A 14,299-nucleotide genomic window follows, 5' to 3' on the forward strand; every position below is an offset into this window, starting at 1 on the left:
CTTGGAAAGCCCTGCAATGTGGTTTTTTGAAGTCTAAAATGAGAGCCGAGGTTTGAGATAGGGGTGGGGCCCACGGAAAATGCCATGTCCCGGACAGAGAGGGCACAGGGGAGGGCGTTCCCTGACTTAGAGTAGCACCGGCACTCACCACCCTTAGCAGCTCCACGCGCCCCCCCCAGCCTCCTGGGATCTTCGAGCAGAAGGAGCAGAGGCTGTGCCCGGGGCACGGAGGCCGGCAGCTCACAGCCCGTATCTGCTGAGCACCTCCTGTGCCAGCACCGTGACCTTCGGTGCTTTCCCTCCCTGCTCAGTCCCCCGCCACTCCAGGGGGGCTGCTGTCGCCTCACTTTACACACATGTGCACGTGTGACTTGCCTGAGGTTTCAGAGCTGGCATGTCTCCGTGTCTGCCCCGGGGTCTCATCTGGGTCAGGGGCTTATGTCCCTGGAGGAAAGTCCTTGGGCTTTTATTGATGGCGTGGCCGTCGCTCCCTTTCTGTAAGTCACTGTCTAGTTACAGCGGCATTGGCTTTAGTCATCATCGCCAACATTGCGGTGGCCCTGTCCAGTGTCTGTTCTCCTTCCATGGACCTCGCCTTTCCGTGCCCAGGCTTGAGAGTGGAGAGGGTTGTTTGAGGAAACAGCTCACCACCCCGTGGTGTGATGTCTTGCGGGTGCCTGTCCAAAGGAGATGGGTACAGAGACCCCCCATTACCAGACCCGATGAGGAACTACAGAGCGTGGCCCCAGGATGGGGACCAGCAAAGAGACTGGCTGGCCTGGTGGGGAACCGGCTCCCACCTGGCTGTGGAGGGGCCCGTGCCCGGCAGAGGACAGGCAGCTCTCCGGAGCCCTGGCTGTCCCCTGGGAGGGGGCGGCTGCCGCCGGCGTTCGCTGCGCAGTTGGCCAGGCTCCCGCAGCCGCTGTCCCGTTACTCAGCAGCCGGCAGGACCGCAGCAGAGAGATAAGGGCAGGCTGCAGCTGGCCAGCAAGGATAGCCCGGATTAGAAGGTGGTGTCGGCTGATAGCAGCTTCAGGGTGACCCGCACAGCTGGCATCACGCTCGCCCACCCCTCTCGGCCCTCATCGCAGGGCGAGGGCAGCCACTGGCAGAAAGTACAGAAAGGATTCCCTCCTAGGAAATGTTTCGCTGTGTAGAGCAGGCTCTTAAATCTCTACTTTAAATGGTGCCTTCTGTGATCTGTCCCTTTGCCACACTGATCCACATGACCTCCGTCAGCCTTGTGCTGGCCTGTGGAGGGGGAGTTAGTGCCTGGAGTTCTGTCCCCGGCCCTGGGTGCAGTGAGGGGGTGCTCCTGGGGTTCATGAAATCCGAGAGCGTGGGATTTGTGCTCTGGGCTGTCATTCCCCGGGACGCGGGGCGGAGGTGTGTCCTGGGGTGACTCCCGAGGCCACTCACACGTGTTTTCTCGTCCAGCTGAAACTGGAGGACCGCTCCGTGGTGCCCCGGGACGTGGTCCGGCACATGCGCTCCACCGTGAGTCCTGCGTCGCACCCCGCTGGGTTGCTTGCGGGCGGTCTGGGCCGGGTGTCGTGGTGGCTGGCGCCGGTGCCTGCTCAGCCTGTGCCTTCTCCTCCCAGGACAGCCAGTGCGGCACCGTGATCGACGTCAGCATCGACTGCGCCGTCAAGCTCATCGGCACCAACTGCATCATTTACCCCGTCAACAGCAAGGACCTGCAGCACATCTGGGTGAGCCTCTGCCGCCTCTCCCTTCCCTCTCGCTCTCTGCTTCCCCTTCCAGGTGAGCCGGCCAGGCCCAGGGCCTCCCGCTCCCTCGGAGCCCTCCTGCCACTCCTGCCTCTAAGCCAGCGGTTCTCAACCTGTGGGTCACGACCCCTTTGGCGGTCGAACGACCCTTTCACAGGGGTCGCCTAAGACCATCCTGCATATCAGATATTTACATGACGATTCGTAACAGTAGCAACATTACAGTGATGAAGTAGCAATAAAAATAATTTTATGGTTGGGTCACAACATGAGGAACTGTATTTAAAGGGCCAGAAGGTTGAGAACCACTGTAAGCCATTCAGACACGAGGTCAGGGCTCGCCCTGTGTCTCCAGCCCCAGCGGGGTTGCAGGTGTGGCTCTCTTGGCCTAGTTTCCTTTCTCCTCTAACTCTTCTCTTTCCTTTAAACAAGCTGCTTTTCAATAATTTATTTTTAACATTTATTTCAAACTTCCCAGAAAGTTGTAAGTTCTTGTAGCCCCTGCATCACTAGGCTCCTCCGCTCTTAACGTTCCACTCCATTTGCCCCCCACCTGCCCCTCCCCCACATCTCCTCCCTTCTCCTGAGCCTTTTTTCCTCAGTCAAGATGCCAGTGGCCCCCGAATACTGCAGTGTGTATGTCCCCAGGTCAGGAGCATCTCCTATGTAGCTGCGTTCCCCAGGTCAGGGAATCGGTGCGTCGCTGCCCAGTCCACAGACCATTCAGTTGTCCTGCAGCGGCCTTTCCCCGTCCTGATCCAGAATCCCACTCAGGAACACACCCTGCATTTCGTGGTCACCTCTTGGACCTCCTCCAGTCTGGACCGGACCCAGCCTTGCTTTGTCTTGCGCATCCCGTACGCCCATCGCTTGACCCTCAGCGTGGAGCTTCTGAGGTTGCCTCGGGACCAGCCTCAGCGCTGCATCCTTGGCAGGGCTGCCCCAGAAATGCCACCGAGCTCTTCCCTGGCCCACAGTGTCCAGTGGCGGCACCACGGTGAAGGTCACCGTGACCCCTGGTCACCTAGGTGTCTGCCACACCTCCCCACCATCAAGTCACCATTTACCTCTTTACAAGTAATTCTGTGTTGTGGGGAGATGCTCTGGGATTGTGTCAATAACTTGTCACACGTCAGACCCCAGCCTGCCAGCCTCAGCCTCCGTAGCAGTCCCGCCTGTCCCGGCAGCACTCTGATGGCCGCTGGGTGATTCTGTGGCTCTCCCGTCGTCCCCCCCACCCCCGTTTTTGTACAGTGGCCTCTGCCGTATGGAAGAGCGTTTTAAGGCAACAAACCTTCTGCTCATTTATTTATCCGTTCACTGTTTACCTCAGCGTGGGCCCCGAGGCTCCTGCTTTATTCCGTTGGTCAGGAGCCATTACCACCATTATTTCTTTTGTTGCTTAAATGATCCCAGGTTTGGCCAATAGATGCCCCTTCAAGCTGGCGTCTGTGACCTTTTGACTATCATGTTTCTGGTTCCTTTTTACTTGTATTTTTCTGGTCCAGCCTCAGTCAGTCACTTCTCCAAGGAGCCCTGGTTCCTTCAGAGCAGAAAACCAGGTTTCAAAACCAAGATGTGCATGTGTGCTGGGCGTGCTGACTGCTGAGGCCCTTTCGGGACAGAACTCAGGCGTACGTGTGTGCGTGCACATCTAGATGTGTCAGCACCTGTTCTGTGTGCAACTGAAACATGAGTTGGTTGAAACTTGGCTCTTGGCATCCTCAGGACATTTATTTGCTTAAACCACTTCACATCCTTGTGCCTGTAACTGCCCTCCTCAGCCCACTCCATTCCAGAGTCCTATATCCTTGGATGCCACGTCTCTGTACAACTTTCCCGTCACCACCTGGCAGCCCTCACACTAGGAAAGGGAGCTGGGTGCAGCCTAGAACCTGGGGAAGCCTGCTGGCTGCTGCAGTTACTAGGCCAGGACTGACCAGTCCACCTCCGGGCAGTAAGCTGTGAAGACCCTTCCTCCTGTCTCCACGGAGCACAGAGAGGATGGTGCCCTGGACACCAGCGTCGTGTCGCCTGCTGCCTCTCACCCCGTGTCCTTTCCGCAGCCCTTCATGTATGGGGACTACATCGCCTATGACTGCTGGCTGGGGAAGGTCTACGACCTGAAGAACCAGATCATCCTGAAGCTGTCCAACGGGGCCAGGTATGCTCCCCCAGGGCGGGCTTCCTCTCGGCCCCTGTCCAATGGGGCCAGGTACGCTCCCCCAGGGCGGGCTTCCTCTCTGCCCCTGTCCAACGGGGCCAGGTATGCTCCCCAGGGCGGGCTTCCTCTCGGCCCCTGTCCAATGGGGCCAGGTACGCTCCCCCAGGGCGGGCTTCCTCTCGGCCCCTGTCCAACGGGGCCAGGTATGCTCCCCAGGGCGGGCTTCCTCTCGGCCCCTGTCCAATGGGGCCAGGTGTGCTCCCCCAGGGCGGGCTTCCTCAGGGCCCCTGTCCAATGGGGCCAGGTGTGCTCCCCCAGGGCGGGCTTCCTCACAGCCGGTGGGGCAGGTGCCGGGGCCATTCAGGGCCTGACCTGGCCGGGCCTCCTTAGCGCCGGAGCCTAGTGCCCCCTCAGTTTCTGGTCTTGGCCCGTCTTGGTGTGGGGGAGAGAAGCGTCATCACTTAGGGTATCTGCTGGGAGCTGGGGCTTCAGTCAGACCAGTGGTTCCCAAACTTATTTGGCCTACCGCCCCCTTTCCAGAAAAAATATTACTCAGCCCCTGGAAATTAATTTTTTTTAAGTTTTAGCCCTAACCAGTTTGGCTCAGTGGATAGAGCGTCGGCCTGCGGACTCAAAGGTCCCAGGTTCGATTCCGGTCAAGGGCATGTACCTTGGTTGCACGCACATCCCCAGTGGGGAGTGTGCAGGAGGCAGCTGATCGATGTTTCTCTCTCATCGATGTTTCTTACTCTCTATCCCTCTCCCTTCCTCTCTGTAAAAAATCAATAAAATTGTTAATAAAAAAAAGAAAAAAAAATTTTAATAGCAGTTACTCATCGCCCCCAAATGCACCTGTGGCCATCACCGCCCCCCTGGATCGCTGCAGCGACCAGGGGGCGGTAGCACCCACTTTGGGAATCACTGAGTTAGACATTTGAATGGTGCTGGGCACTCAGAGAGCGGGTTAGGGTTTTGTTCGTTTTAGGAGAATTATTTGTACCAGGCCAGAGGCTGAGCTGTGGACAGAGGAGGAATTGTGACATCTTAGGGCGTGTGACACACGGACGTGTGGGGATAGCTCTTTCGATACTGATCAGCATCCCCGGGTCCCGGCTGCCAGGCCTCCCCTGAGGCTCGGTCACTGTGCCGCGTGGTCACCACGCCCATGTTCACTGTTCCAGGTGCTCCATGAACACAGAAGACGGTGCCAAGCTCTACGACGTCTGCCCACACGTCAGCGACTCAGTACGTGTTGGGGGGGAGAGGGGCTCATGTTCCTGTTCCTCTGGGCTGTGCGGGAAAAGGACTTCATGGCACAGAGCTGTAGCTGGCCCAGGCTAAATGCTTCTGGGCACGGTGGTTTCCTGGAAAAGGGCAGAAAGGATGAGGACTTCTCTTTATATTCTGTTGAGGTCTGTGTCATCCTTTTAAAACCTCGGTGGCTTTGTCTAGCATGTATGCAGTGTTAGTGCAGCACGACGTTTTAGAGCAGGAGTTTACGACCAACTGTAAATAAGTGTGCTGGGCGCAGTGCCGATCACACAGAGTGGGGGCCCCTGTCCTCTAGAGCCTTAGTCCCCGAATGTCCTCCCGACCAACGACATTGGTGTGGCCGAGCTTGTGCTGCTCTGGAGCCTTGGGGTTTGTTTTAGGGACCCTGGGGGCCTCGCTGGGGCAGGTGTTGGGCGAGGGGGGCCGGCGAGGAGTGGGGCTGAAGGTGGCACGGGAAGCACCATCCCCCGAGGAGGCGCTGCTCAGGAGCACTTTCCTCTGGCTCCAAACCCTGCAGGGTCTCTTCTTCGACGATTCCTACGGCTTCTACCCGGGCCAGGTGCTCATCGGCCCCGCCAAGATCTTCTCCAGTGTCCAGTGGCTGTCGGGGGTCAAGCCCGTGCTCAGCACCAAGAGCAAGTTCCGGGTGGTGGTGGAAGAGGTAGGGCTGGGGGCCGGCGGGGAGGTGGGGTGGGACCTGGAGCTGAGCAGCCCGCCCCGTCCTTGCCTGCTCTGAGCGCTGAGCCCGTTGGCCTCGGGACCCTGTTCTCTGAAAGGGCTTTGAGGATAAGGAGAACCCAGGCTGAGCAAGGTGGGGAGTGGGGAGTGGCAGGTCCCTTGGGCCCTGAAGAGGTGAGGAGGTGACAGGGATCCCAGGGTGGGGCCTTAGTTACAGGTGGGGCTGCTCTGGGTGTCGTACTGGTGAACACTGAAGCCCGACTGCTGCCCTGGAGGTCAGGTGGGCTCTGGCAGCTGCTTAAGGGGAGAGTGTCAGAGCCTGCTGCCTATGGCCCTGCTCGCTCACCGCCCAGGTGCAGGTTGTGGAACTGAAAGTCACATGGATTACCAAGAGCTTCTGTCCAGGGGGCACGGACAGCGTCAGCCCCCCACCCTCTGTCATCACCCAGGAGAACCTGGGCAGGTGAGTGGCTCCAGCGTGCCACCCCCCCACAAACCCTGGGGCCGGCCCCGAGCAAGTCTCTGGGCCACAGTGCAGGTGGGGGCCGAGAGCTGCTGGCCCAGCCCCGCTTCTCCCTCCCAGGGTGAAGCGTCTCGGGTGCTTTGACCATGCTCAGCGGCAGCTGGGGGAGCGCTGCTTGTTTGTCTTCCCGGCCAAAGTAGAGCTGGCCAAGATCGCCTGTGAATGCCCAGAGAAGCACTGCGCCCAGGGGGAGGGCTCGATGGCCAAGAAGGTATGTCCGCGGGCTGGGCTGGTGGGCATTGAGGAACTGGCCTTGAGCTGTTTCCACAGCCCGGCAGGACGGTCTGTGCTTCAGGTCGTGGGGGGCAGTCCTGGTGACCTTTGCAGGCCACGTAGGAGTACGTCGCTGTCACTCCCAGACCACGCTGCCTGGGGTCAGCCTGCCGGGGTGTCCCACTCTGCAGGGCAGGGTGCGCCAGGCCTGGCTACAGCTCCTCCTGCTCTGCCTCGCAGGTGAAACGCCTGTTGAAGAAGCAGGTCGTGAGGATCATGTCCTGCTCCCCCGACACCCAGTGCTCCAGGGACCATTCTGCGGAGGAGCCAGGCAAGAGGGGGGGGACCAAAGCCAAGAGTGAAACGGGGTCCGCCAGCCCTGAGGAGACGCCTGACGGGTCCGCCAGCCCGGGGGAGATGCAGGACGAGGGCGCCGAGGAGGCCCTGGAGGCGGGTGAGCCGCTGCCCCCCTTCCTGCTGAAGGAGGGCGGAGACGACAGGCTGCACTCCGCCGAGCAGGACGCCGACGATGAGGCTGCTGACGACACGGACGACACCAGCTCGGTCACCTCCTCCGCCAGCTCCACCACCTCCTCCCAGAGCGGCAGTGGCACGAATCGCAAAAAGAGCATCCCCTTGTCTATCAAGAACTTAAAGCGAAAACACAAGAGGAAGAAGAATAAAATCACCCGTGACTTCAAGCCGGGCGACAGGTACACCCAGAGGGCAGGGCGCCCTCCCTCCTGGCTGAGTGTCCAGCCTGGGACCATCCCCTTAACCCCCCATGTGCACACTTGGGCTCACACACAGGGTCTGCAACCCTATAAAGCAGGGGTGGGGACCCTTTTCCCTGCCAAGGGCAATTTGGATACTTATGACATCATTCGAGGGCCTTAATTATCAACTTAAAAATCAGCCTGCTATATTTGGTCAAACATTTAATTAACTCACCCCTAATGCCTTGGCAGGGCCAGACCGAATGATTTCATGGGCCTTATATGACCCTCAGGCTGAATGTTCCCCACCCCTGCTGTAAAGGCTCGTGGTCCCCAGCTGAGATGATGTCGGTGCCTGGGGTTGGCCCGGGTGGGAAGGAGAGATCTGAGAGTAAGACAGAGGGTGGGGCGGTGGCCCTGACCATTCACTTGAGCTCTCCAAACGGGATGTTCTCAGGAAGGTCATAGGCCATGGAGGCTCTAGGTGAGCACCCGCTGGCCTGCCCTGCTTGTCTGAATGAAGTTCCAGGCCACCAAGCCCACAAGAGAGAGGGAGGGCAGAAGGGGGCCTGCCCTTGCTCCGGAGGCCTTTGCGTGGCCTGGCTCACTGGCCCCACTGCAGGGTGGCGGTGGAGGTGGTGACCACGATGACCTCAGCAGACGTGATGTGGCAGGACGGCTCCGTGGAGTGCAACATCCGCTCCAACGACCTCTTCCCGGTGCACCACCTGGACAACAACGAGTTCTGCCCTGGGGACTTCGTGGTGGACAAGCGAGGTAGTGCCGGCTCCGGGTGGCCATTCCTTCTCAGGGCCTGGCAAACGGGCAAGCGGGCGCAGGTCAGGAGACTCCCCTGTGAGAGTGGCTGCTCTTTGGAGGACTGGGGGAGCCTTTTCTGGCTTCTCTTGACCGAGCCAGGGAACACGTGGGCTCTGTGCCCGGCTGTGCTTGACACGTAGTGGGTGGGTGAGAGGGTAGCAGGTGACACCACCAGGGCTCCTTAGTTGTGTGCTCTCTGGTTCCCTAGTCCAGAGCTGCCCAGACCCCGCTGTCTACGGTGTGGTGCAGTCTGGGGACCACGTGGGCCGCACCTGCGTGGTAAAGTGGTTCAAGCTGCGGCCGAGTGGGGACGACGTGGAGGTGAGTGTGCAGCCCTGCTTCCTCCTCGGGGGGCTCTGGTGGGCTGGGCGCAGGGCCCTGGGCTCACGAAAACCCATCCTGTGCCAGCTGATTGGAGAAGAGGAAGACCGCTGACCACCCTGACTTCCGGTTCCGCACAACCGACATCGTCATCCGCATCGGCAACACTGAGGACGGAGCTCCTCCCAAGGAGGATGAGGTATGCACCCCCAAGTTCAAGTTCCCATAGCTGCGCCTCCTGTGCAGCAGCTGCAGTGCCTGGTGGTGCCACCAGGTGGCTCCGGGAGACCAGACCTCCAGTCCTCTGGCTCATCTTAAGCTGCCCCTCCACCCCCGCACGGGCACCAGGAGCGCCTGCCCGCTGCCTGTCAGGTCGCTAGGGAAGCCCTCTCCTTGTCCTGAGCGCTGCAGGAACCCCGGCCCGGCTGGGAGGTGGCATCTGAGCTGGGCCTTGGAGAACAGGTGGGATGGTGGGTGTGGTCAGGCAGGTTCCAGCAGAGGAAGCGGAGGGGCAAAAGGCCTGAGGCTGGAACCCATCTGGGAAGGACAGGACGCCTGGGAGACCAGCATGCTGCGCGAGGGAAGGGGGCGGCTGGGGTGTGCACGGCGGCGGCAGGTGGAGTGGGAGTTCGGGGCACAGGGCACGTTGGAGGTGTTTGAGCAAGAGGGCCCCGTGCTTGAGCTGCTCACTGGCCTCTTCCAGATGGTGCCCACTTCCCTCCTGTTTTTACGGCCTCACCTTGCCACCCACTGCTGGCACTCCCTTTCAGAGGTGCTGGCCTCGCCCCTCCTGTAGGGCTGCACTTTTGACCCTGCCCCTTTTGCCCAGCAGCCATCGGTTGGCCAGGTGGCCCGCGTGGACGTCAGCAGCAAGGTGGAGGTGGTGTGGGCCGACAACTCCCAGACCATCATCCTGCCCCAGGTACGGCCCTGCCAGGCCCAGACCGCTCAGCTGCGGCGGGGCTGGAAGCCTTGCCTGCCCTCTCTGCTCAGGGACCAGGGCCAGGGCCCTTCATCCTCCTGGTGAGGCGTTTCATTGTGGGTAACAGAGTTCCAGGGGAAGCTTGAGAGGGAGGGTGGCGTGACTCGCCCAGCTCTGTGGTCTCACCCCACCTGGCAGCCCCCCAGGTGCATGTAGACGTCACAGACCTCCCTGATGGGCCTGGGTCCCCATCTCCCTGTGCTGAGAAGATGCAGGTTCCTCCCTGAGGGTGGCAGAGCCACCCACCTTTCCAGGGAAACCTTCACAGAACTAAGGAAGAAGAGCCGCCTGGCCCAGCACCTGCTGGGGTTCTGAGCTCAGCGCTGTTCTCAGTGCCATTCCTTCAGCTCCTTGGTCGAGCCGTCCTCAGGCCCAGCTCTCCCCTCCTTCAGGGCTGGGAACACATGTGACCCAGGCCAGCTGTCCCGGACGCCCCCTCCTCTGGCATGTCCCCAGCTCCCAGTGTAGCCACACAGCCTGGGGCCCGAGTCCTCTGGGGGTGGGGCTCCAGGTGCTGTTGCTGGGATGGAGCAGGCGAAGGCACCTCCCAGAGACACAGGTGGCACCTAGCACAGAGCGACCTGCAGAGTCCAGCGTAGGAAGGGGAAGGGTGGAGCGGGCTGCCACGGCCCCTGGTGCCGGCAGAGCTCTCAGAGGTGCCGTCTGTTCCCAGCACCTGTACAACATCGAGTCTGAGATCGAGGAGTCGGACTATGACTCAGTGGAAGGCAGCACCAGTGGGGCGTCCTCCGATGAGTGGGAGGACGACAGTGACAGCTGGGAGACGGACAATGGGCTGGTGGAGGACGAGCACCCCAAGATAGAGGAGCCCCCCATCCCACCCACCGAACAGCCGGCAGCCCCCGAGGAGGACAAGGGCGTGGTGATCAGCGAAGAGGCTGCCACAGCTGCCATTCAGGGGGCTGTGGCCATGGCCGCCCCGGTGGCCGGGCTGATAGAGAAGGCCGGCAAGGACGGGCCCCCGAAGAGCTTCCGGGAGCTGAAAGAGGCCATCAAGATCCTGGAGAGCCTCAAGAACATGACGGTGGAGCAGCTGCTGACGGGCTCCCCCACCTCCCCGACGGTGGAGCCCGAGAAGCCGACGCGGGAGAAGAAGTTTCTGGATGACATCAAGAAGCTGCAGGAAAACCTCAAGAAGACCCTGGACAATGTGGCCATCGCGGAGGAGGAGAAGATGGAGGCCCTGCCGGACACAGAGCGCAAGGAGGACAAGCCCGAGGCGCAGTCTCCCATGAAGGCCGAGTGGCCCAGCGAGACGCCGGTGCTCTGCCAGCAGTGCGGCGGCAAGCCCGGTGTCACCTTCACCAGCGCCAAGGGCGAGGTCTTCTCGGTGCTGGAGTGCGCGCCCTGTGAGTCCCCCTTTGGTGTTTGCAGATCTGGGGGCAGAGCCTAGTCCCCACCCAGCCCCTCTGCTGCTCCGGGTCCCGGGGACAGACACTTCCCTGTGTGGCCACTGGTCCTGGTGGCAGGGGAGACGGGGGGGGGGGGGGGGAGGACGGAGAGAGAGTGGGGACGGACGGTGGGCTGCTCACCTGTCTGGGGAGCACGCACGGCAGCTGCCCTTCTAGATGGGGTGCTCAGGCCTCGCATCAGGGATTGCATGGTCTCTTTCCCCCTCTAGCGAATCACTCTTTTAAGAAAATTGAGTTCCAGCCCCCAGAGGCCAAGAAGTTCTTCAGCGCAGTGCGCAAGGAGATGGCGCTGCTGGCCACCTCGCTGCCCGACGGCATTGCAGTCAAGACTTTCGAGGACAGGATGGCAAGTAGCCCGTGGGCGGTGTGGGCAGGCGCAGATGGGCACTGTGGGCCCCTGGCCTTCGGGCCTGATGGCACTGAGGCCGCCCACACCTGTGATAAGGCGGGAAGCAGGCTCGGTCAGGTCGGGGTAAAGTCCAACCAGGTGGCTTCTTCTCTCCTCCCTCTGTTTTAAAGTTCGTCTTAAATTATATCATTGGGACCCGAGTCCAGTCTTCTTTTTTTTAAGCATATCTTCATTGACCTCAGAGAGGAAGGGAGAGGGAGAGAGAGACAGAAACATAACTGATGAAAGAGAACTATTGATCGGCTGCCTCCCGCACGCCCCCACTAGGGACTGAGCCTGCAACCAGGCAAGTGCCCCCGACCAGAATCGAACCTGGGACCCTTCAGTCCTCAGGCCAACGTTCTATCCACTGAGCTACACAAGCCAGGGCCCAGACTCCCTTCTGAAAACATTAGCCCATTGCAGAAAGAGCTGAGGTTGCCTTGGGCCACTCCCCACCTGGCCCTCCGGGGTCCTGACTTGAGGATTTCGGTGCATTTCCTTACGGATGATGTTTTTTATGTTTTTACATTCTCATGCATCGTCATAAACACAAGCTATTTTGTACGATTTGTTTTACATAAATAGCATGGCATTGTGCACATCACCTGTAACTTGCTTTTCTCGCTTAGCAGGGTAATTTCGAGACCTACGCAGGTTGGTTCATATTGGTCTAGTCCCTCCCTTTTTAGCCACAGAATAGCCTTCATGTGACAACATCACACTCCTCTCTGTCCCTGGTGGCGGGGCCTGGGGTGTGAGTCATGCCGCCCATGCCGTGTCATTGCTTCCTCCTTTATTCCAGGAAGGGCAGGACCCTCCCCACTCCCCCCTTTCTTACTCAGCAGACCTCTGCTGGGCCCCCTGTGTGCCAGGCGCCCTGACGCATGAGCTGGAGTCTGACCGAGGCCCCAGCTCAGCCCAAAAGAGAGACCACAGAGGGTGCTGCTCAGGGCAGGGCTTGGTTCTTCTTGGCTTTCAGGAAACATCTTTTTGAAAATTCCAACCTCTGCTGAGGGAGAAGGGAATAGTATTTCTTTGTTGTTATTTTGTTCTGTTTTTTCCCAAATCTCCCTCAGAGGGGAAGGGATGCAGTACAGGAACCTGAGGCCCACGGTGGCCCCGAGAGAGCACTCAGGGTCCGTCCCTCACTGGCAGGGCCACGGATCCAGACCTCGGTGTCTGTGTGGCTCTCCCCACGTGTCCTCCTGGAGTTCACATCCCCGTCCCTCTGGTTCCCTGAAAGCAGGCGCGGCCGCCATCCGCGGCGCTCCTTCACCCCTGATGGTTGTCAGTGTTCTTGCCTTGTTGGGCCTGGGTCAGGGCCGGTGTTTGCGGAAGCCTTCTGAAATAATGGTTAAAGAGAAGTAAAACCTGGAAAATTCCTTTTATGCCAGGAGTTAGACATTAAGTGGGTCTGTACGGAGGGTTTGCATTGGCGTCTCGCCGCCGGCCTTGGGGAGTCGCAGGTGCTGCTCTGCCCACGCGCTCTGGAGACCCGTGTGCAGAGCCCCTGCCAGCCACGCCTCCCTCCTCTAGGACCTTTTCTCAGCCCTGATCAAGGGCCCCACTCGCACCCCCTACGAGGACGGCCTCTACCTGTTTGACATCCAGCTCCCCAACATCTACCCGGCCGTGCCCCCCCACTTCTGCTACCTCTCCCAGTGCAGTGGCCGTCTGAACCCCAACCTGTATGACAATGGGAAGGTGTGTGTCAGCCTCCTGGGCACCTGGATCGGAAAGGTCAGTACCATGCCAGCACCCGTCGGGATGGGGGACAGGCCATCGGGGTGGTGTCTGGGACAGAGGTGACCGTCCGTGTGTTTCAGGGGACAGAGAGGTGGACGAGCAAATCCAGCCTTCTCCAGGTGCTCATCTCCATCCAAGGTACAGTGGCTGGGGCTCCGGGTGGTGATGGGCGGGCTGGAGGGCACAGCGCTGGCCGCCCCCTTGGGGGTTGAGGTCAGCCGGTCCTGATGGGCTTCCCCCTCGCAGGTCTGATCCTGGTGAACGAGCCGTACTACAACGAAGCCGGCTTCGACAGCGACCGGGGCCTGCAGGAGGGCTACGAGAACAGCCGCTGCTACAACGAGATGGCGCTGATCCGCGTGGTGCAGTCCATGACCCAGCTGGTGCGGCGGCCCGCCGAGGTCTTCGAGCAGGAGATCCGGCAGCACTTCCGCACCGGTGGCTGGCGGCTGGTGAACCGCATCGAGTCCTGGCTGGAGACGCACGCCCTGCTGGAGCAGGCCCAGGCACTGCCCAACGGCATCTCCAAGGACAGCGGCTCTACAGGGCCGCCTGGCGTGGCCGAGCTCTCGGACAGCGGCCGGGAGGAAGCGGAGGACGGCGGGCTAGCCCCTGGAGAGGCCTCCCCGGGCTCAGACTCAGAGGGCGGCGCCCAGGGCCCGGCTGCAGCCAGCAGGGACCACACAGACCAGGCCTCGGAGGCAGCGCCGGACGCCTCAGTGCCCCCCAGTGTCAAACCAAAGAAGCGGAGAAAGAGCTACCGGAGCTTCTTGCCTGAGAAGAGCGGCTACCCTGACATCGGCTTTCCCCTCTTCCCGCTTTCCAAGGGGTTCATCAAGAGCATCCGGGGCGTCCTGGCCCAGTTCCGGGCCGCTCTGATCGAGGGCAGGCATGCCTGAGAGCACAGACGACAAGTAGCGCCAGCCCCAGGAAGGAGGATCGTGGTGGGAGAGGCCAGCACCTGCTCACTCCCTCCCCCCAGGCCCTCCACGCTTCCCCCTCTCTCCTGCACCAGCTTCATTTTTTGTACGTGAACTGGAGAGAGAACGCTGGAAATTAGAAAACTATAATTACACTGAAAATTAATGAGCACATATAGGCTTAGTCAACTAAAAAATATTCTCAGATCACCCATTGAATCCATAAAGCTGAGATAAAAAAATTATATGTGTTAAAATGCTATATCAAGAGATGATTTTGGTTAATAAAAATATATTGTGATCTTCAAAAGCCTACAATTCATTGGAATTCAATGGATATGGAAAAGCATCAAATCAGTATAAGTTTGTGTTTGCCTTTTATTTTTGTAAT

The 14,299-nt window shown here is 59.9% G+C and overlaps 1 protein-coding gene across 1 annotated transcript; it reads left to right on the forward strand.

Moving 5' to 3' along the window:
• Positions 1-690: 690 nt before the first annotated feature.
• On the forward strand, positions 691-13,995 carry UBE2O (ubiquitin conjugating enzyme E2 O). The gene is given in 20 exon segments (XM_023747548.1): positions 691-694; positions 1,307-1,497; positions 1,602-1,712; positions 3,797-3,894; positions 5,076-5,139; positions 5,684-5,827; positions 6,198-6,307; positions 6,428-6,578; positions 6,821-7,293; positions 7,919-8,073; positions 8,324-8,436; positions 8,524-8,543; positions 8,545-8,635; positions 9,269-9,358; positions 10,092-10,788; positions 11,061-11,197; positions 12,779-12,982; positions 13,069-13,126; positions 13,235-13,872; positions 13,874-13,995. Coding segments are annotated over 20 exon segments (3,582 nt in total). The 3' UTR covers positions 13,907-13,995.
• Positions 13,996-14,299: the final 304 nt, after the last annotated feature.

Source organism: Myotis lucifugus, unplaced genomic scaffold, assembly GCF_000147115.1.
Source record: "Myotis lucifugus unplaced genomic scaffold, Myoluc2.0 scaffold_903, whole genome shotgun sequence".
Classification (NCBI taxonomy): domain Eukaryota; kingdom Metazoa; phylum Chordata; class Mammalia; order Chiroptera; family Vespertilionidae; genus Myotis; species Myotis lucifugus.